The sequence below is a fragment of the Mercenaria mercenaria genome, chromosome 6, assembly GCF_021730395.1.
Source record: "Mercenaria mercenaria strain notata chromosome 6, MADL_Memer_1, whole genome shotgun sequence".
NCBI lineage: Eukaryota > Metazoa > Mollusca > Bivalvia > Venerida > Veneridae > Mercenaria > Mercenaria mercenaria.
In genome coordinates this window covers 31,791,334-31,816,089 of record NC_069366.1, presented here as the reverse complement: position 1 = coordinate 31,816,089, position 24,756 = coordinate 31,791,334, and the positions used below count along the sequence as shown (strand labels likewise).

The 24,756-nt window shown below is 34.2% G+C and overlaps 1 protein-coding gene across 1 annotated transcript; it reads right to left on the bottom strand.

Annotated features, from left to right (window-relative positions):
- Positions 1–1,812: 1,812 nt before the first annotated feature.
- On the bottom strand, positions 1,813–23,606 carry LOC123550564 (amidase-like). Its single transcript, XM_045338996.2, has 10 exons — positions 23,441–23,606; positions 17,382–17,521; positions 16,468–16,668; positions 10,765–10,839; positions 6,827–7,602; positions 6,250–6,374; positions 4,995–5,057; positions 3,827–3,960; positions 3,009–3,162; positions 1,813–2,202 (listed from the first exon to the last, which is right to left on the bottom strand). Exons 1-10 carry the CDS (start codon positions 23,517–23,519, stop codon positions 2,009–2,011), a joined length of 1,941 nt encoding a protein of 646 aa, XP_045194931.2. The 5' UTR covers positions 23,520–23,606; the 3' UTR covers positions 1,813–2,008.
- Between the last annotated feature and the right edge of the window lie 1,150 nt (positions 23,607–24,756).

The following is a 24,756-nucleotide window of genomic DNA, read 5'->3' as shown; positions in this document are numbered from 1 at the left end:
CCAGGCATTGACTGATAACCAGTCGCATTGTTAAATTGTTGTTTACTTAATTACATTTAAAAATGTTAGAACTCTACTTATGTCATGCGTTGTGTCAGTTAGTGAAACTGCAATTCTAGCTTTCACAGGGATTTTCTAAAAAAAGTACGCAATGTCAGCCAGAATTATTCAACAGTTCAATCAACAATCACCTGCTGTATTAAATTAAATCGATGTTTTCATGTAATGTCCATTGTTGACTTTGTATAACTTGATAAAAGTTTTTGTCAGTTGAAATTTTGACAGTTGTCAACCATATTGGATTTTTGTACGTATGCACCGGGTGACTAAATCTCTGTTTAGACGGACCGAAATCGCTTCATTTCTGCAGAAATAGATAACTTTCATTGTCAAGTATTTGATATTTAATACTTGGCATGTAGTGTTGATTCGTAGCGTTCTATATTGTTTTATTATTTATTTCTGTCCGACTTTGTTTGTTTACACTAGTTTAGAGGTTAGGCTCCACCTTATTTGCATATAAGGAAATGTTCGTATCCCGAATGACGTCATGGTCGGCCGAAGTAAGTTCGTAGCATCAACTCGGTTACGGACCTGTCCGGGTATTTCCGACTTTGACCTTATTCAGACTAATTTAGATTCTGGTATTCATCCTCATTTGCATACCATTGCATACCACAAAGGTTAATTATTAGAACGCTAGAATCATCACTTTGCCTCCGTCTCTCGTATAGAAAGGCTGTTTGTCAGTTTGTAGACATTTTTTTTTATTTACACTTCTAAAACTTATACGAATTATTCAAACTTTGAAACTGCACGGTACTTACTATCATTAAATTATACAGTTATATTTATTAGCAGTATTTGGCTGTTTTTCTCTTAGAAAACTGTAATTTTAGAGTTGGTTCTCGGTCCGCCTGCTACACGACTTTTGCCTGATATTTTCATTACTGATTATTTCATTCAGTTATAATTAATAGTTATTGTTAAGGCTTCCCATAAATAAAAGTTGTCTGAAGCCGAAAGGAACGTTGTCAGTAGTTTATTTTAAACTTTGAAATAAATTTGAACTCGGGCGCTACCAGCCTTTTAACTTGGGCGCTACCAGCCTTGTCTTGGGCGCTACCAGCCTATAGGGTCGCGACCAGACCCTAGTTAGTCAATATATTGTTTATCCCTGAACAATGAATAACCTTGTAGTATTTTAATTGGTGGACTCAGTCCCCTGACTGTAGTCCCCTTGCCCTTGGTCTGTTTACATTTAACATTCTTTTTACCCTAACCCAAGTAAAGTACAGCGACCAGGGTGGGGGCACTACAATATTAATTGAATTGGAGATAAATGGTGGTAGTAGTTATGAATAGCTACAATATATTTGTCAGTACCAAACGAAGTGTTACTACTCTCACCCCACTCCCCTGACCCTCAACATCCATCAGTGGATCCATCAGTGACACGATGTGTAATAACTAACAACTTTTTTCATATCATAGGCCTATAATACCGGGAAATATGCATACGTGTGTCCGTCAGTCCGTCCGTCTGTTTTTTTCAAGGCTGCATATGATGCTACACTTCCAGTTTTACTGTAAATTGAGTCAGGGATTTAATTAGACCTTTGCAAAAGATGTTAGATTGTTGTTGTTTTCTTAAAATAAATTTTCTATTTTTACTAAAAAAAATGTAAAGGTTCCATTGAGATTGTCGGATTTAGAATAATTTACACTTCGTTTGCGTTTTGACTTGTTGTCTCTTTGAAGGAATATACAAATGAACTACTGGTCAAACATGATAATTTCTTTCGTCTTTAATATATAGCATTTAAACATCGATCTGTTTGCAGCATTTTATCTGCAGCTCTTAAACGTATTCATGTGTATTCCCACCATACACAATGAATTTAAAAATCGGAACTTCGAAGTTTCAAAATCAATAATCGTAATATCAATTTCATTTACAACAATATTTGACGTCCGAATAAAATATCTATTGATGACGTCTCTGACTTCAATTCTGATCTTGTAGCTTCTCCAGCGCATATGCCGATTGTAGAACTTTAACATCCTCGAAACGTTTTCCAATAATCATGATTCCAACCGGAAGTCCGTTAGATTTTCCCGCGTTTACTGTAATGGCGGGGTGTCCTGTGCTGTCAAATGGTGCTGTATTCTTAAACATACCAAAAGCATTCTCTAAGCGTTCTGGAATGAAATAAAAAAGATGACTTATAGAGTTAAACTATTAGATAATGATACTCCGGACATAAGCGGACTGCCTCCTTTTCTGTACTTGAATTAAGTTATATGCCAGTTTCAAAACTTCACGAAAGGCTTTTTTGTTTCTTTTTTTCTTCTTTTTTCTTGTTGTTTTGCTCGTTTTTTTTTCTGTTTTTTTCTCTTCTTTTGTTTGTTTATTTCCTTTTTCTTTTTTGCAGGTTCGGTGTGGAGGACAGTTTCGTCATACCGGCAAAATTATAGGTTATACATAAGGTGACAATCCGCCTTTTCATGGTGAAGGAAGACACCAGATGCCCCTCAGAAACTTACTTCAGGCTCGGGGTGGTTGGGGGTGCATCTGTTCTTCAGCAAGTCATTTGGATGGATTCATCACATGAAAGGATTATGTAAGTCGAAATTTATAGTAATCATTTATGGTCATCAATACTTCTTTAATCACTGTGGTTCATAGATCTACTTCGAGTTCTTGAAAACAAAAATAATTTAGGATCCTGCAAAATCCATGTACTTTGTTTATAAATAGAATAAACTTATAGAGAACGCCAAGATTTTTACTAGATCTACATGTACTTTGTATCACTGGGAGTGTAACTTTGTTCTATAAAATAGCGAGAAATGTTCTATTTGGTACATAGTTAATCATTTATAGAAGTCCACATTTAACTAAAAGCTGTGGTAAATCAAGATACATGCATATAAAATAAAGGAAGAAATAAAAGTCTTCCAGTAGTACTTTTAATATGACGCGTCAAAAATGATTTAAACCAGACCTGTTATTGAAGATTTGCTCGTAGGCAGCAAAGGTGCCGTAAAAGGCAGCGTCGGCATAACTATGACGTCATAAGTTGACAGAGCGTCGTCATAAGCTTGCGTTAGTTTCATATTCAAGTTTTGTGCTCGTCCGTAAAACCTGTTACCATAGTTCTTTGAAAATATGAAAGTAACAAAAAAAAATTAACCACCAAAACATTTATGGCAACACACAATTTGTAGGTTTAGATCTCATACTTACTACACGAGCTTAGAGTAAGCTAGCTCTAGATCTAGCTCTATATAATATAAAAGAAATTAATATAAAAGTAGTGAAAAGTCATGAATGTTTTTATTACATGACAACTAATGAAGAATTTCGACTGGTCAGGATAACCCCCACTGTACAAATTACAAAATATAGTATTTTACTTTGGAGATTCTCTAATGAGATTATGACACCGTACAGTCTCCATAATATTATGACAAAATTGTTACGGCGTTTTCAAACATTTTGCTATATGAAGTCATCCAAAATTGAAAATCATCTACTGTTCTGGGCTTCTACCTCATTAGATATCTATTTTCTGGTGCGTATCTGTATTGTGAGCCTAAAAATGTACATGCGGGAAGAAAATATAAGAAACAAACAAAAACATATAAACTGAAACTTAAAAAAGAGCTGCAAATAAACATTCAAACTCACCAACTTTAAATTTGAATTATCCAAGGTGTACATAAAGCATATTAAAACAGCGTGTAATCAAAAGGAATTGTTTACATACCGCGAGCAATTATTAAATACTCATTTTTCTTAAATGGAATATATTAAGCCTACCTTTTCGATGTATTCTGCAAAAAGAACAGCCGACTTCACAGGTTCTGAGAAATGCCTCGCGTCCATTTTATATCCTTGTGACAATTTTGTCATCATAGATTCCGCATAGTACCCTTTGTAATGATGACCGACGCCTGTCAATACATTTTACAGTTTCATATTTACATGATTTGTGACAAAATCAGAAAAAGATTTCGAGAACATAAATAATTACTATATGCTTAGTGCAGTTTGTAAAGAAACAGGTCATACTAAATGCAATTTTATTAGATATTCTTGAACAAAACACACACAAATTTGTATCCCAGCCGGTAACTAAACATTTTCAATTTTTATTTTATAAAAAAGTAACTCGAATTTTTAAAATGACGAGCACACTACACTTTACATTTCATCATTCGGAAGGAAACATACAAATCTACAAGTGAAGAAGGTTCCATTAAAACTGCGTACTAGAATGTGTTCTATACGCGAAAAATATCATGAAATTGTTTGTTTTCTATTGCCTTCCTGTTACGAAAACTTGCTGAAGGTCCACATTTTTTTAAACATAAATACATCAAGTCAGAGTACTATCAGTTGAACCGCGTTCTCATTTTATGATATTTATAGATTTATAATGTGTAGTTAAATTAATTTCTACCCTGTGCAAAAAAAGATCAAACAATATAAAAAAATAAGCGAAAACCGGTTCGAACCGTGTTGATATTTTGCCAAATTAGATAATACACAATTCTTTTGGGAAAAGAATGCTTCAGTAAGTAAACGATTTAGGAGGTTCTACATTCAAACAATTGCACATGCGCGTGTTCAACTGGAAGTTGACATAAAAGACAAGATTACAATATGCTCGTGGAAACACGGAACAAAACAACTAACCACCGTACTGATATCTGCACACCTATTTGAGTGTACGTTTTCGAGGAAAAAGAGAGTATATTGTACTAAGTCTTGAACACAGCTGGTAACTATGATTAACTGTTATCTTGCCGACTTCCTTAAACTTTCGTATTTACTTTATTTGGACACTCTGTTTGACACAATGCGAAGAAAAACTGACCTAATAAGGACTTAAGCAAGTCAGCATGTGACGTATCTTGACCAATAAAAAAGTTGAATACTTGATAAAGGTAGGAACATTTTCTTGATACAAAATAAGCAGACCTACCGTTTCCTGTAAACATACACCTATAAGCGCCATCAGTTATAATCGGTTGCCAAATTGCTATACCTGGAAATGCAAATTTGAACATTATCTATTAACGTATATATCAGAATATAAAGTTAAAAAAAACTGAATCGTTGGTTGTCAGATTGTGTTTATTGTTATTATTAATATCATTATTATTTATCATTATTATTTTACGGGATTTTGAATCCTTATACCCATTATAATTTTCAGAAGTATGTTTTATGAGAAAATGCTTATGTAAGTGTTTGGCTCAGAGCCATTTGAAAATTGTCTCCAAATTTTCCCACTTTTTCACCGATTATATTTCTTTATTTATAAATATAAAACAATTTCATGCTTAGAAAATGAATGGAGTTAAAATTGCAATTTCTCGACTTAGTTTGAAAACAAGAATACTATCTATTTTTCGACAATACGTAACGATCGTAAAGATGTGTTTGAATATTGCAATGTAAATGGATATCATCTGGTTTTAAGAACAAATCTACGAAATATACACTTTACATTCATTTACTTTTGCAAGTCTAAGCAATTTTTCTTTGGTAAAATACAATATCTGATTGGTTCTAAAGTTTGAATGTAATACATGTTTTACTTATCTTACCAAACGTACTTTTGTTATTAATTCCATTAAATAAGCAACACCTTCGCGCCGTTTATCGTTTAATTTACAACGGATCAGAGCTCATATGTGCAAAAGATTAACCGGGAAGATGTTAATCCGAATGGTTAAAATGATGAACGTTGTTAAACAAACGTTAAACCATAAGAAGGCGTTTTTTAATTTTTAGTATAATATGATCATTAAATCTTGATGATGAAAATTATGCTGAATGCACATCTTCCCATACTGAATTACATTCCTGTCAAATGTAATGACGTTTCGAGATAAGTGACATACAAACCTTTTGGTTTTGACAAAGTGAAGAGTCATAACTCTAACCATACTTTGTTAAGATCCCAAACAATACCCATATGTACAAGCTGAGTTACAATCCTGTAATGTTTGATGACTGCAGGTCAAATAGTTTTGAGACTGCACGATTCAAATCGGAAGGACGGACTACCATCCTGACGGACTGACAAAGGCAAATTGTCTCCAAAATGGTTTTGGGAGCGCAATTAACAGAACTCCACAAAAGACAAGAAATTCTCACGAAATGAATTAATTTTCAACGGTTATAAATTAACTGCAGGATAACCCTGATTTGACAAAACACAAATATCTGACCATGAGTATGCAAGGGTATGGAGACGTCCTCGACAATTGCGCCCACCTTCCCGAGGGTTTCTGCTGCGCCTCGGACAACAGCCTGTACGTCATCGTCACATCCGGTGAATCCCTCAGATAATAAGCTAGAAAATACATTAAAAACAATACTATACAGTGAAAATATTTAAGCTGTAGGGATACTATGAAAAAGTTGGTATATAAGACAGTATTAAATGTTACTCGTTAACTGTATTCACACAGTAAACAATACGCTGGTGTTCATGCCAGATGGGTGCACGGTATTTAACCGGTGAATCCAGGACGTTTCACGTAATAATCTATCTAAATCATTATCGACAATGTCAATTGGTAAAAAACTGAAATCATCTAAATTGTGATGAGTACTGTTGAAATGGGCAGCCACACTGCTAGCATATGCTGGATCGCTGAAATTGTTAATGTCAAATTTATGACTGTTCATACGTTTAGAAACCTGTTGTCGTGTTTGACCCACATATTGCATGTTGCACTTTTTACAAGTTATGACATAAATGACATTGATGATGTGCAGTCTGTATTAAATCTAAGTTTATACATAGAAGAATTAGAAGAACTAACGAATTCATCAGTTTCTACTATCTTGCTACAATGTGTACATCTAGGTCGGTAGCATTTGCTGGAACGGGCGCTGATGGGGGTAGGGGGCATTGCAGAATATCTAGACTTTACAAGGAAGTCTTTAAGATTTTTACCACGTTTGTATGCTAACACGGGTCTTGAGGAATGCAACTGTTGGACTGAGACATTTGGCGATAGTTTAAATAAATCCCAGTATTTATGTATGATACTAGCAATGTTAGGGAGGGAGGGATTATATTCAGTAACAAAAGGCACAATATCAACTTGATCAGAATTGTTATTGTATTTCAGAGCTTCGTCTTGTGTAACATTATGCATCTTGTTAAATGCAGCATCTATTACACTGTCTGGGTAATTTCTGGATTTGAAAAATTCACGTAGAGTGTCCAGAGATTTAGCAAATTGATTATCGTCAGATATAATACGACGATATCGCTTAGCCTGACTGTAGGGAATACCGTCTTTACAAGTCTTTGGATGATTAGAGGAGTAGAGAAGGTACTGATGGATGTTAGTATTTTTAACATGTACATTGGTGCATATGTTATTACTGGTATCTTTCGTAAGATCAACATCCAGGAATGACACATGTTTCGTTGAAATTTCATACGTGAATTTAATAGAGCTATGTAATTCATTAAGGGCTTTAACAAAGCTATTCAGTTCGTCGAGTGAATGATCCCAGATCATGAAAACATCATCCAGAAATCGAAGCCACAATGTAGGTTTCAGCTGTAATAAAAAAGGCAGACAAATCGGCAAATATTGTGATAATGAACACTGATGAGTATCAACAGGAAGTACATAGACATCTCAACAATGACAAGGATTATGAAAAACTTGATAGCAATATTGCTGAAACAGTGAAACGTAATGTATGTGAATGTATGGATGAAATTTCCGAATGTGAAGAATTTTTGAAAGAGGAATTTGACACTTTTCCAGAAAAGATACGTATACCCCATTTTTACATTTTACCCAAACTACATAAATGTAAAGATAATTCGTTGCCATTAGGATATCCAGGTAGGCCTATAGTATCTGCATGCAATTCCCCTACTGATAACATATCTAAATATCTAGACTATGTATTGCAACCACATATGCAATCATTACCTTCGTATGTCAAAGATACTACGGATTTCCTTTCAAAACTTAAGAACTGCAGTTTATCATCCAACAGGTATTTGGTGACTTTGGATGTAACCTCTCTATATACGAACATTCCACATGATGAGGGTATTGAAGCCTGCAGATTTTTCTTAAACAGGGACAAGAGTCTGTCTGATACTAGTTTGTCCGTAGAAAGTATATGTAAACTTATTGAACTTACACTTAAGAATAACCATTTTCAATTCAATGGTGATAATTACATTCAAACAATGGGGACGGCCATGGGCAGTCCGTTCGCCCCTACCTATGCATCATTGTTCATGGGTAAGTTAGAGCAAGACTTTTTACAAAGCCAGCAGCTGAAACCTACATTGTGGCTTCGATTTCTGGATGATGTTTTCATGATCTGGGATCATTCACTCGACGAACTGAATAGCTTTGTTAAAGCCCTTAATGAATTACATAGCTCTATTAAATTCACGTATGAAATTTCAACGAAACATGTGTCATTCCTGGATGTTGATCTTACGAAAGATACCAGTAATAACATATGCACCAATGTACATGTTAAAAATACTAACATCCATCAGTACCTTCTCTACTCCTCTAATCATCCAAAGACTTGTAAAGACGGTATTCCCTACAGTCAGGCTAAGCGATATCGTCGTATTATATCTGACGATAATCAATTTGCTAAATCTCTGGACACTCTACGTGAATTTTTCAAATCCAGAAATTACCCAGACAGTGTAATAGATGCTGCATTTAACAAGATGCATAATGTTACACAAGACGAGGCTCTGAAATACAATAACAATTCTGATCAAGTTGATATTGTGCCTTTTGTTACTGAATATAATCCCTCCCTCCCTAACATTGCTAGTATCATACATAAATACTGGGATTTATTTAAACTATCGCCAAATGTCTCAGTCCAACAGTTGCATTCCTCAAGACCCGTGTTAGCATACAAACGTGGTAAAAATCTTAAAGACTTCCTTGTAAAGTCTAGATATTCTGCAATGCCCCCTACCCCCATCAGCGCCCGTTCCAGCAAATGCTACCGACCTAGATGTACACATTGTAGCAAGATAGTAGAAACTGATGAATTCGTTAGTTCTTCTAATTCTTCTATGTATAAACTTAGATTTAATACAGACTGCACATCATCAAATGTCATTTATGTCATAACTTGTAAAAAGTGCAACATGCAATATGTGGGTCAAACACGACAACAGGTTTCTAAACGTATGAACAGTCATAAATTTGACATTAACAATTTCAGCGATCCAGCATATGCTAGCAGTGTGGCTGCCCATTTCAACAGTACTCATCACAATTTAGATGATTTCAGTTTTTTACCAATTGACATTGTTGATAATGATTTAGATAGATTATTACGTGAAACGTCCTGGATTCACCGGTTAAATACCGTGCACCCATCTGGAATGAACACCAGCGTTTTGTTTACTGTGTGAATACAGTTAACGAGTAACATTTAATACTGTCTTATATACCAACTTTTTCATAGTATCCCTACAGCTTAAATATTTTCACTGTATAGTATTGTTTTTAATGTATTTTCTAACTTTAAAATAATATTAATAATTTTTGTAGAAGTTAAGAATATATCGGCTCTATTTTCCAGCACTTTGATATTTTATTGCCGTTTTATTACCTCCCCTTATTACTGCTTCAAGGTTCCCTTTTCCGCCGTTTGACTGCATTTTGTCTTTAATCGTATTTTAATGAAAGTTTTTAATTTTTTGATTGTTTCTGTAATTATAATATGTGTGGTTAGCTTTTAAATTAATGTTAATTTACTATTTATATAATTATAAGTAGATCTATCGTTAATTCTCGCTTATGCTTCACATGTATACTTCAAAATTTGTCATGTAGATATGTTGGGTTTTATTTTTTTTCTCTACTTCATATTGAAGAAATATGTTTTCGATAAATACCCGCCGTATCATTATGATCCGTATCTATATGTACATTAATACAAACATATTCTATATTTGCGCTTTTTGTCACGTTGACGTTCGCGTCCAAACGGACGTGACGTCGTTTGTATTGTACGTTGTTATTTCTGACGAAGACATAAAGGTCGAAACTAGTCAAGAATGTGTTGTCTTGGTCATTTTAAATCCTTTTGATCAGATAATAAGCCTATCTTCCAACCATCTATGTTTCCATCCAGCTGGAAGTGTGATAAAAATGTAAAGGTTTCTGAAGTTCCTAGTACGCAAAATTACTGTTTTCCATATCGCGCAAAGCTATCGTAATGAGTTTCCTAGAAAATTGGCGTCTGATAATTATATGTATATTAAATGGAAATTAAGTAGAACTGAAATATGCTTATTTGATTAATTTTTGTATAAAGCTGAAACTTTTCGAGTTGAGAGTCAAGATTTACCAAAAATGCCCGACCAATCACTTTTAGTAGATATATGGTATTTAGATTAACTGAATTATTCACAATCTGGGTTGTATCTTCTGTTAAGAAGACTATATTAAAACAAAAATATGATGCTTTTGATGAAATGATATCTAAAGAAATGCAGTTCATGAACTGTGTGTACATCTAAGTTTGGAATACTACTCAAATAGAATTTTAGTGATTTTCTTTTTGGAGAATAGTGCAAGAGACAGAAGAATTTCTCATTCTAAAAGCTTCATTGATTCACGCATTTTTAGCCTGCTAGATGCAAAACATCCATACATGAGATTCTCGCGGGCTTACTTAAGCTTTGTTATGAAGTTTTCTAATATACGTACATATTCTGTGTATTTGGGCACCTGTAAGTCACGTGGCTGTCGCGGGTCTAGCCCATTGTCGTAACAGGCCATTACCTGAAAATAGATTAAATGAAACTGTAAAAGAGACTTTCGGTAGTATTTAAGACAATGTTGCAAAAAGGATCAGTTGAAATTGATAAATAGATTTTATGCCATGGACGTTGGAAACCCTATAGACATTAAGTATATGAGCTATCCGTACGCACGTATGTCTTGTATATTCAATTTCTCTACAGTAACAATCTGAATCACATGAAACTTGATAAACATCATAAGTCTCAGAGGTTATGCACCTCTCAATATTTTGCCCGCCCGGGGGAGCGGCGGGCATACACGGGACTTTAGACAGAAGCGGGAATATGACAAACATTTGATGTAGCAACCAGGCTCTAGGCTGAGATTTAGACAAAAAAGGTTGTCTCTAGGGTGGGGATTTAGACAATAAAATTTTTGAAATGTCAAATTCCCCCCCCCCCCCCCCCCCCCACCCCGTAGGAACGGGCAAAATATTCATAGGTGCATTATGCGTTTCAGTTTATTTCTGAAATATGTGACAGAGCATGAGATTTTGGGTCCAAAAGCAATTTTGGTCAAAAATGGGGTTTTGGGCTAATCTGACAGACTGACCCGTTCTGAGTAAAAATCTTCAATTTGACAACAAAAATCAGCCGTTGTCATGGAGATATTATTCCTTTTCGGACACCATGTTTTTGTCTAACTGTATCAAAATTGAGGCAGTACATCTTAATAATGACTCCATATCTAAATAATATCAAGATAAAATACATGATGAAATAACAAAAGCAACATGCAATTAATGGAATGTATTTCTTTTTGTCTCTTTCTTTCATGTAGTATAAAAGTATTTATGTTCTAAAAATCGTTTCTATAGCAACACTGTTGTTTAACCTCTTTTTTAACAGTCTATTGATGAATCTAGCAATAAATTACATAGAATGTGAAATAAATACACAATTAACTTTTTCTAGTGTGCAAGCATTTTACAGACAACTGTTTTATGACATTCTTTTGAACAAAATACAGACTTTATTTAATATCAAATTAGACAACATCCCAAAAACTAGGACATTAATCTTATTGTTATAGAAACCTTATCTATTAAGGTAGTTCTGCACGTTTGAAAAACCGGAAGTGATGGCGTAACGTCATTTATCCGGAAAATGCAGAATAAAGCCTGGATTCGGCGTACGGAAATGAAAATCAGTTTATGAATTAATGGAAACATGTGAGTAAATGTATTACAGTGGTACTGTTGCTATATTTCTAAAGTCAAAAATGACATTAAAACATAGTACACGATAAAACATTAAAAATAATGTCTTAGAATTATCTTGAAATGTCCGGTTCACTTTAATCATGGTCAAATAGCTCAGAAATAAGCACACGGACCTATAAATTTTATTTCACCAAATTATAGGCCATGTGTTTATTTACAACTGTGAGAAGTTTTATCAAAATCTACATTGTAGAAAACATTCTATTACCGAAAATGTTATGAAAATTATGATTTTCCCATAGACTCCCATTATGAAACATTGCGTGATGTCCGGACTTTTCAAATCAGTCTAGCAAAAAATCAAGCACACGACCATATCTTTTTTATTTGCTGAATTTTCAAGGTATATTCTTAAGTTTTGAAAAATCAGAGTTTAATCAAATTCTACATTGCAGAAAATGTTTCGATCCAAAAGTGCAGAACTACCTTAAACAGTAAGAAAGAAAATCAAGCAAGAAGATATAATTATTAGACTGTTATTATCAACTGTGAGTTTGCTAAAATTTCAGAAGACTTAGATATACTGATCAGTGAATCATTACCATGGCAACGATGTGGTATTTTCTTTCAAAAATACTAACATTACCATGGCAACAATGTGGTATTTTCTTACAAAAATACTAACATTTTTGTCAATTTCTTTGTAATAATTTGAATATTTGAAGTGTTTTTCCATATATTTACATCAAAATCTGTCTGTTTTCTTAATTTAAAGTAAGAGACATCATTCCATGCAAATTAATGTAATATTGTTTGAGAAATACATAATTTTCGGATACATCTCTCTCAGTTACAACTCTTGCCATTTTAAGGCAGACTTGTGTGATAACATAGTGCTTTGCTGGTGCAATTATTATATATGAAAATATATTCACTAACATATTACAGATTAACAAATATAACATATAAACAAGAAAGATGTTGTTTACATATGATGATATCCAAAATAATTTAAAAGTCAAATTAACGTTACCATGGCAATAATGCACTATTTTCTAAAAATAATAGTATTTTTGTAAATTTTGCAGAAAGAACCAGAACATTCATTTAGCATCTGTTCAGTATACATTTGTTTTACACCATAAATGGTCAATTATGATCATTTATAAAAAAAAAACATATTTCATGTAACATATTTTGACTTTGAGAACTACATATTTTCCTGATATGCCTACCTGCATTACAACTCTGCCATTTTATGGCAGATTTGTGTTATGACATGTTTTGTTGAAGCAATGATTACACATAAAAGATATTTCCTTGCAGAACATAGTCTGATTAGCAGAATATAAACAAGAAACATGTTGTCTACATAATCAAACAAATCTAAATTTAAGTCAAATTTGTGTTACCATGGCAACTCACAATGTTTTGCAACAAAAATTAGCTATTTCTGCAAAGTTCATGTGAAATATCTTTTAACACAATTAAAGCCATGGATTTACATGATTAATTCTTGAAATAAAATATATTATATTTAGCCAGTAACAAATATTTTCTGCTATATTGGAAGTTTTCTGTCATGGCCATTTCTGGGAAAATCTTTCCTACACTCACACTGGCAAGGCAGTTTTGATTGTAAAAATGTTTCATCCATAGGTTGTGCTTTAAATGTCACACATGTAGTAGTTTTGAAACAACTAGGATTCATTCAACAGACATGTCTTAATATTTCATGCATGCAGTTTTGGAAAATTCATAAGTTAAATTCTGTATTGTTAGAACAATTAAGATAATGCTTTTCAAACCACTTCACAGCTGTCTTGGCAACAAAACACTTATAAAATACTTTTACCCAATATTTCTCACAGTTTACTAAGTTTTACTTTTTCTTGAAACACATTTGTAATTTGAATTAGAATGTTTAACTTTTTCAAGTCATGAGGGCAGGAAACATGTCCTTATTTGTGCAATATGGAGTTATTTGCTCATGTAAGTAGTTGTGACATGCACTCTATTCCACAGGCATGATTTAAGCTGGATGATCAGTAGAACATATTATTTCCTTCTGTTTCATTCCCATTCACATATTCATAGTTCTTTCATCACTGCAAAACAAAAATTCAACAACATTAGAACTTCATTTTAAGATTAATATAAGGTCACAGTATATAAGACTGTAAAGCATCTTTTTAAGCTTAAGAGAGTCCTTTTGATAAAAGCTGAATGAAAGCAGAATTGATAAGTATAAACTCATCCAAGAATCTTACTATCTAAGATTCTGACAGACTGGACATACAATTCATGCAATCATACTTAATGTAAACATACATACATGATATATTTAATTATTAAATATCATTATTTATTCACTTCTTAATATACTAACACATATTTGTTGAATGGGCCTATAATTAAAATCTTTTCTCTTAAAATGTCATGAATAAAATAGATCATTTATGTTTGTTACTTTAATGTCTTTATCTTTCTTAGAATAGCAGTATAATAACTGTAAAAATGTATGAAGGAATTTACAAACCCCCAAAAATTCCAGCTTGTGGTGTATAGACCTTCCTGGAAAATCCTTTAACTGTTTAAGGTCATTGCATCAAGCCAAACAATCCTCAGTGGTTGAATTGTAAAATGAAAAAAATACTGAAAAAGGCTGAAATGTAAGATAAAAATGCTCTGGGCAGTTAGCTCAGTACATAGAGTACAAAGACTTCTATAAGAAGAGTAATAGGTCTGAATCCCTGGCAAGACTTTCAAAACAAAATGTATCTAACGTTAATTCATTTTACAAAGTGGCCGTCAGTGACTTGCCAAGAACAGTACAAAATGGTGAGGATTCCAGAAATAATGGCCAAGTGAACAGTATGCAGATTTAACAACAATTTGAAAAGCTTTAGAAAAAAACCATATCATTCCAAGTAAAAACAATATTTATGCCTTGTAGAAGTTTTATGTATGGACTGATTTGACATTACAAGATAGAAATAAGTTATTGAAGCTGACAATAGATGTGTTTCAATTATTCCTGATCAGTCACTTTCATGGCATGGCTATATAAAATGATCAGGGCTTTAATTATGTAACTAAACACTATGACTGACTATTGTGTTTCTGTTTGGCACCAGAGTCACAAAGTCTTCTTGCATAGAATCTAACTGTCTTGCATACTGATTCTACTGAATAAGAGTTCAAAACGATTTAAAAAAAAGTTTAATTTATGGCAGATTTAATAAATAATATATAGTGTACAATACAGTGACACTTGTAAATAAAATATGAATTGCGCTACCTCCAAACTGTCATTAGTGTCAAATCCGGGCTATTTTTCGAAAAGATATCGGACAAAACAGTCGATACGAACTCAGATAATATTTTTAAACCCTACATATCGCTTAAATACTTACTTACCTTGAGATTCGTTAACTGTCATTCTTTATACAATCGAAATAAATCATCAAATAACTGTTTTTGGTAGTTTCATTTTCTCCGGGACCTTCCATGTTTACAAATGGCGTGTCGATTCAAAGGGCGATAAATTAATTATCAATCATTCAAAAATTTTAAAGAAACGGAATTGCAAAACACGGAAATGTTTAATATGTCACTTCATTTAGTTCTTGTGGCAGGGTAGAGTATTATTGAAAACAATAATGCATTAATTGCCGTGAACACGTGGTAACGTCCACCATTTTTTGTGACGTAACTTTAATCGATGTTTTCTCAAATGACGTAACGCCGAATTTGGACCCAAAATGTCATGGTGCGTCACATATGTCCGGTTTTTTTACATACAATATTACAACTTCACCTGCACCCTATGCGTTCAACTCCTTCTACGGTTTCCATCCAGTTCAAATGATATTAAGTATACACTATCAGCATCAAGCGATCATGCGCATATTATCGGAAGTTATATGTCCGATTGTTAGTTTTTTAGACTTTATAATGTCTTAACCTCCCCACTGCAGAACTTGCACAGTCGGTATATACGGACTTGACTATGGCGACAATTTTTATCTTGCTGATTTTATTCATAATTGATTGAATTTTCTATACAACAGAAACTTGCCTCCAGTCAAAGTGCGAAGTCATAGATATTTATCTCTATGTAACACACACTAACCTCACAGTCATACACATTTATGTCTATATAACGAACACTAACCTCAGGTAAAAGTGCACAGTCATACATATTTATGTCTATATAACGAACACTAACCTCAGGTAAAAGTGCAGTCATACACATTTATGTCTATATAACGAACACTAACCTCAGGTAAAAGTGCACAGTCACACACATTTATGTCTATATAACGAACACTTACCTCCAGAAAAAGTGCACAGTCACACACATTTATGTCTATATAACGAACCCTTACATCCGGTAAAAGCGTGCAGTCGTATACACTGATGTCTATATAACGAACACTTACCTCCAGAAAAAGTGCGCAGTCGTATACATTTCTCGCCATCGGACCGAGGTGATCAACTGTTATTTCCATAGCAACAGCTCCAGTGTAAGGTACAAGCCCCCACGTTGGTTTAAGCCCTACTATTCCACACCATGATGCCGGAATTCGAATGGATCCTCCTTGGTCTGCACCGATGGCTACATCCACTTCGCCGTTGCAAACCTTATTATAAAGAGGTAACAAAAATTTATGTTTAGAACTATGACATCAATGTTAGCTCCCCCACAACCCACCTACCCTCGCCCGTCCGAGAGTACCCCCATTCCACCCCCTGTTACTTCATATTTCTTCATGGTATTTCAATTACTCTGAAAGCAGTTAACCCATCACCCAATTTTCCACTGTATCTTCAGAGTCGTACGCCCTACCATTTTGGGAATATTTTTCAACTTCTTATTATGTGTCATACTGATTTATTTTGATAAATGGTTCCTGTGTACGCCCTTTCTATCCATTATTCGCCCGATTACATCCTGACTTCGTCCCCTTCCTCGAAAAAATGTAATTTGTTCTTTTTTCGAATGTGACTTCAAATAATTTGTTAATGTCATCACCCTTATCCCGAAAGCCTTCTTCCAATTTTACCCCCTAATTAGACTCCGACAATTACATCACTAAAATACACAGTTACACTCAAATTTATCATTTTCACTTATTCATTTTACTTCATATTGTTTATTAGTATCACCATAACCCTGCCTCCATCCATTCGAAAGCCTTCTTATCATAATTACACCTCAGGCCTTCCCCCCTTACACAATACCTAATCACACCATTCCTTTTCAGCGAAACTAAATTGAACTATTGACCTCTGTCTGAGGCTGGAGCAACATGGACGGATAGTATGATGATCATAAGATGTGAATGGGACCTACCGCCACTGCACATCCTGAACTCGAGCCTCCAGAAACTCTGGTTTTATCATGGGGATTTAATGCTGGGCCAGTGTCATTAGTCCAGCTAGTACCACCAAAACATAAATGTTCACAGTTAGTTTTGCCTATAATACGTCCTCCTGGAAGAAGAAACAATTAGCCAATAGCTGACTTAAAAAGAAACGGTACCGTTATTTATTATGGCAGCTTGATTCATGTTTGTCTATAAGTGTGTCCGAGAAAAGAACTTCTGCTGGTACGTAACAATCATATAACGGTGCTAATAGTGCTCTTACCTCGACCTTTGGCTTGATCTATAACATCTATGTATGAAGCTTTGGGACTTTTTCACAAAATCAGTCCAGGAGAATTGGTTTCACGAACATCGTTTCAATGACTAATAGTGCTCCTTACATCAAACTTTGGCTTGCTCTATTACATCTATTGTGAAGCTTTGGGTCTGTTTCACAAAACCAGTCCAGGAGAATTGGTTTCACGAAAATCGTTTCAATGACTTTTTTTAGCTCACCTGAGCACGAAGTACTCAAAGATGAGCTTTTGTGATCGCCCTGTGTCCGTCGTTTGTCGTCGTCCGGCGGCGTCGTCCGTCCGCGTCGTCCGTCCGCGTCGTCCGTCCGTCGTCAACAATTTGGTTGTTAACACTCTAGAGGTCACAATTTTGGTTTAATGTTAATGAAACTTTATCAGAATGTTACCCTCAATAAAATCTTGGACAAGTTCGATAGTGGGTCATCTGGAGTCAAAAACTAGGTCACCAGGTCAAATCAAATGTAAAGCTTGTTAACACTCTAGAGGTAACATTTAAGACTGTATCTTCATGAAACTTTGTCAGAATGTTAATCTTGATAATTTTTCGGCCAAGTTCTAATCTAGATTAGGTGGAGTTAAAAACTAGGTCACCAAGTCAAATCAAAGGTAAGACTTGTTAACACTCTAGAGGCCACATCTATGACTGTATCTTAATGAAACTTGGTCAGAATGGTAATCTTGATGATCTTTAGGTTAAAGTCAGATCTGGGTTAGGTGGAGTCAAAAACTAGGCCACCAGGTCAAATCAAAAGAAAAGCTTTTAACATTCTGGAGGCCACATTCCTGACCATATCTTAACGGAACTTGGTCAGAATGTTAACCTTGATGATCTTTAGGTAAAGTTTAAATCTGGGTCAGGTGGGGTCAAGAACTAAGTGGGTCAGAAACTAGGTCACCAGGTCAAATCAAAGGTAAAAATTGTTAACACTCTGGAGGCTGCATTTATGAATATATCTTAATGAAACTTGGTGAGAATGTTAATCTTGATAATCTTTAGATTAAGATTAAATCTGGATTAGGCGGGGTCTGTCACAAATTGACATACGGGCCTTATTTTATCTGTAGTGTAAATGCAGGTATTGCATCATCTTTTTGTAAATTTTTGAGTTATTGAGGTAAATGTCAGATTTCACGCATGAAATACCTCTCATGTTTTTCTGTATTTCATAACTTAAATTTCCATGTAAATTTCATTAAATTCTGTTCAGTAATAAGAAAGTTGATATTTTATAAAGTTCAGTAATTTATGTTTTATCCCCAAAACCACTATAATGGGCCTCAAATTGTCAATTTAAATTCGCGCCAAAGTAGTTAGATTTCCCGGCTATATCGTGAATCCCGTGAAAATGACAATAGTCATAGCTCACGGCTTAGCCGTGAATCCCATGAAATTTAGTATTTGGCGGGACATTATCCTTTAAATAGACTGGACTAGATATGCCTTGCGCACACCACCTTCCGACATTATAGACGAATCTATGTCTGAATTATTTTCTTGCTAGAAATTTATGCTCGATCGAGGTAAGAAATTTATTCGTTAGATTTTTGTATGATTTTTGCATTACGATTTTTATTTGGTAAATTTTTGTTCATTCTACAGAATTCTGTAACATTTACTTTTCGGCATATGATTTTGGCTAGTTTCGGTATGTCAGGATAATTTATTAAATTTTTCAGACTTTTGTAAATTATTTAGAAAGAGGAGTCTAAATGTTTCATTTATATAAGATGTAAAATTTGTACTGAAATTTGTAACATGATATTTATAAAGTACTTTGTTTCAAAAACTTATGTCAAACATTTCGTTATTATGGAACGCCATTACTGCATTGTATTGTTATGTATAAATTTATATGGCAAGTCTAGTACCATGTATATATTATTGTAATATGAAATTGTGTGACAGTCTATTGCATACACATACAATGTCCGTTTTAGTGTATGGCATTAGATATTATATGGATGCCAACTATCATATAACGTTTGATTTACATTGAATTTTGTTAATTTGTAGTTGTAAATAATAGCTGCAGTTTATCATGTCCGTATCTATAATGTTTCATCATTAACTTTTCATATCATTTCATACTTTAACTTTAGTCTTTTAAGTAAGTAATCTTTGTAATATGGAAGTAATAAGTGACGTATTTTAATCATGTGACGTTTGAACTTAGTAGCACATATGTTTTGTATAAGTAGCACGTATTATTTATGGGAGCCTACGGAGGTATGGTGTACCCAAAGGAGCAGTTTTATGCCCTGACTTATTTGTTTTGCTATGGTGCTTACCATATGTTATATATTTTAGCTTCTTCCGCCAGACGATTTTACCTGGTGATGTCATAACCCGGAAGTACAATGCCCGAGTTCACTTGTCTTCACTCGCCTGGATGTGATATTCCAGCGCAGAGCTTTCGTCCCATGGTTGTGCCGTAAACCGCAAAGACGATGATTTTTGTTATCCTCTGAAGTCAGCTCAGGGATGCAATCACCTACCACCATAGGGAGCCAATACGGAATCAACGTATTCACGGTTTAAAGGGACTGTATTTTGAATTTAGAAGCTGTTTTGTTTGTGCTACTTAAAGTTCACAATTACATTAAAGACCTGTGTCACGTCAGATTAGAATGGACTATAAGAACTTTTGTATCTAGAGATACTGAACTTTCTTTTTTTTCTTTCTTCTAATCAGTTTTTTTTTCTTTTCATATCTATTCATTGTTAATAATCATCTTATGTAAATAAATTTGTAAATATTGTAAAGGGTGTTGATTTGTTCTGATGGTTACTGTCGCCGGTACGGCCATTCCTGTCACAGGGTCAAAAACTAGGTCACCAGGTCAAATCAAAGGAAAAGCTAGTTAACACTCTAGAGACCACATTAATGACATATCGTAATGAAACTTGGCCAGACTGTTAATCTGGATAATCTTTAGGTCAAGTTTAAATCTGAGTCAGGTGGGGTCAAAAACTAGGTCACCAGGTCAAATCAAATGTAAAGCTTGTTAACACTCTGGAGGCCACATTTATAATGTATCTTAATGAAACTTGGTCAGAATGTCAACCTTTATGATCTTTAGGTCATATTCAAATTTGGGTCAGGTCACTAGGTCAAATCAAAGGAAAAGCAAAGCTAGTTAACACTCTAGAGGCCACACTTATGACCATACCGTATTGAAACTTGGTCAGAATGTTAATGTTGATGATCTTTAGGCCAAGTTGAAACCTGGGTCAGGTGGGGTCAAAAACTAGGTCACCAGGTCAAATCAAAGGAAAACTTGTTAACACTCTAGAGACCATATTTATGACTGTATTTTCATGAAACTTGGTCAGAATGTTAACCGCGATGATCTTTAGGTCAAGTTCGAATCTAGGTCATGTGGAATGTGACCTAATGACCTCCTTTTTTTAGATACAGCCTTGAAATTTGGATGACATGTACAGTTTTGCACACCGATCTTAAAACTGACTTCAGTGACCATGAATGTAACCTACAGACCTACTTTCTTCTGGTGAGCGATACAGGGCCTTCAGGGCCCTCTTGTTTTGCTTAAGTCCTGTCACATGTAACGTAAGAAGTATTTCAATCCCTAAGTTGGTTTTAGGTAAAACGCATAAGGAATGACATAATTTTCAGTCCGCAAAAAGATGCGGCCAAATTTCAGTTTAAAATAGAAGTTATGATCAAACTTTTCATTTTCCTTATTCCTTCTTCAGCTTGAGAACCGGGAACTAATGCCTTATTTCTTATTCAGAACAGAAATCACAGAGCGATTAAAACATGTATACTATCAAATTCGTCAAGAAACATTTTGATGAACGTGATTTTAAAACTTTGAAGTTTCAATTTTGACTTTCTTCATGATTAACAATTAGGCCGAGTTCGCCGTCTTTTCGGTAAAGTTATCCCCCTTGAAAACGCCTGATTTGGCGATATCGATTTTTTATCTGGTTGAAATTTTCCAATAGAATTTTGAAAAAATAGATGATGTTTTTTTTTTATTAAACTTTAAAGGATATCTTAGTTGAGAGATAATTTTGTGCTATTTGAAGTCTGCTTAACTGGTAATATTTATCACAATGTGTACCATTAAAATGCGCAATAGGTTTTAATTTGACATTTTTTTTAGTCTTTGATACACACAGTAACCCCATTTATTCTCCCCGTAACTGTTAAAATATGGGCCGAGAAGCCATCCCTATGCTCTCCAGAATAATTTCTAAATGACAAATGCTATCATTTTTTTTAAAAGTATACATAAACATGAACAACTAACCTCAATACATTTCATTTTAACTGGCATACATTCAAAATAAATAGAAGATAAACAAAAAAGTAGAATTATATCTTACACAAGAGAGACCTGAATGCCCTATATCTTTCACCTGGCATAGTTCTTTTCCTATCTAGCGTGATCTAGAATTCATTAAAACTACTATTCTTAACTGAGATTGATCATTAACATATTTTAAACTTTACGTAGACTATATAAAGACAAACGCTCTGACAAAAATATATGATGAACAAATAAAAAAAGCGACCTAGACATGTCCATGATACTATCTTATGATCTAGTTTTTTATCTCAAGTGACTTAGATTTCAAAGAAAAAAAGTGTTACAAAATTTAAGGACGATCAGGCCTCTGAAGTGTTAAAAAATATTTTTTTATGATAGTACATATTAATCTATTTTTTGAACCAGATATCAAGTTTTTTTAATTCGGGGGTGACTTAGATTTGATAGACAAATATTGTGACAAACTTTTATTAAGATCAGGTAGAAAATGTGGACAGTAAAATGTTAAAAATGATTTTTTTATTATTTGACCTGGTGACTTGCTTTTTGAACACGGTTTCAAACCGTTCAGATAAAAATGTATTTTACTTCGGGAAGTATTCAAACCATGTTTCATTATGAGTGGGCAAAACTGTGTCAGAATTGGTGAATCAAATAGTACGTTCTAAGTTCAAAAATATGCTCTTAATATTATTAGCCGCCGTCGGTAACCTATAAGGTTGTGCCTCCAGGCGACTTTTAGTGATTTTGGTTTGAGAATAGTGGTGCTACAATCCAAGAAGCTTCCATGGTTTCTTTAAGCGTTCTAAATGTAAAGCATCCGTAGACGGGACTCTTATCCCAATATCAGTTATTAGATGGACGAGCGGGGACATGAATTCGCGACCCTGGTGTCGAAGTCAGACAGTGTGACCGCTGGACCACTATGTCCGCTCTTATTATAGAAGCGTGCATCTGATACTTTTAAACATTTCTCTTGTTTAACCTTATTGGCTGAATAACAATACAGTGAATGAATAACAGAGGGATACTAGGTATTTTTACATTGTCACCGACAGGTATCACTGATACGGAAAAAATATGTCATTTAATAAGTTTTGCACAAAGTAGCACGAAGTAAATGAAACGGAGAAAAGACCTGCGGATTTTAGTATCTAATTCAGTAGCCAGTTTCTATACGAAATAAATGACAGGAAATTGATATTGAAATACAAAAATCATATAGTAAGAAAATTGCTGGATGCTTTATTCAACCCTCTGTAATATTGTCCCTTAATTTCTTTTTTCGAGTTAAAACTTTTACCTGCATTTTCAATTTATCTTCAAGACTCGAAAACCACAAAAAAGGTCCGTCAAAATTGCCGTTTTGCAAAAATTTACGAAATTTAATGACAAGGGTATCAAATGGTTTTACTGCATATAATTTTTACCTGCATCCAAGACCTTTGTTATCACAGTAGCGTCTATATCAGGAACAAAACCTTCCATGACCCTTGATCCATTCATCATAGGTACACCAGCAACACATATATTGTCTTTAACTCCAACAGTTTTACCTTTCAGTTTACCTTCAGTGGCACCTTTTATGTCACATTTCCAATACCTGCACGGAGAAATATATGTAAAATGTCGCGTTAAAGCATGATGTTATTTTGTGCGAGAAACTGTTCTTAAAGGTAGTTTTGAATGTATATGTATCTCCTTAAAAAAATCATCCCGTATTAAGAATATCCTTTTGAAACATTGAATGCTGCCATGCAAAATAATATCTTACTTACATTGTATGTTGGGTCTATTCAAATGAAATGATATATGTAGTGTATCTCATGTCCCAAGCATGGGCTAAAGTTTTTGGGGTTTTTTTTTTCAATGTTTTAGAAAATACTGACTATGGTTAACCATTGTTAACTAGTGTTTTTTTTCAATTTCAACGGCAAAAATCAGCAGCGTTGTGACACGGAGCTTTAAGGCAGGCTTACTTATACAAAGAGGTACACATAGCAAAACAAAGTTCCCCATACGCTTTATCGGCTAATGTAACGGGTATATAAAGGGCAACATATGGTTTTTTGCCAAACTCCTCGAAAATCAGTAAAAAGGCCATTGTCTAGACGTTACTGAAATTAGCATGTTTCTGACTGAAAATGACAAACATCTTAACGATCAAGTGGATCTTGAATCAACATTTCATGAATAATGTAATAAAATTTGAGATATTGCTTGCACAGGGCTAAATTTTGCGTATTTTTCTGAAAGGGGGTGACCTGTAATAAAGTCATTTCTCTAGATTTTCTCAATATTTTGCAAAACAAAACTAAGCAGATCACTTTGAAATAGGTGTACATGTACCTTGAGAATGAATGCAAATTTATGAAAAAATCAAAATTCTTCTTACAGGCTTATCACAACCAAAACAAATCTTAGCATCCGCAGGTCTAGTCACAAGTAGTCCAAATTTAAATAGTGCTAATCTTTTTTCCTTTCCTAGCGCCTTTTCTCAATAGAAGCGTGTTTACTTTTACTCTACGGCGTTTCAGTATGTATCACTTTGCATTCTATCGAAATTGGCATGTTCCTATCGCATGCTAGGTAAAAATGGCGGCGTAGGAATTTAATGTCTCGAAAAGAGAAAATGGAAGAAGCGAAAGAAGTAAATTCATCGGGTTGTATTTAACGAACTGTAGTTTTCTTATATAAAAGTAAACACCCCCTTTTCGTTTTGTTTTTCTAAAGTGGCGATATAGTT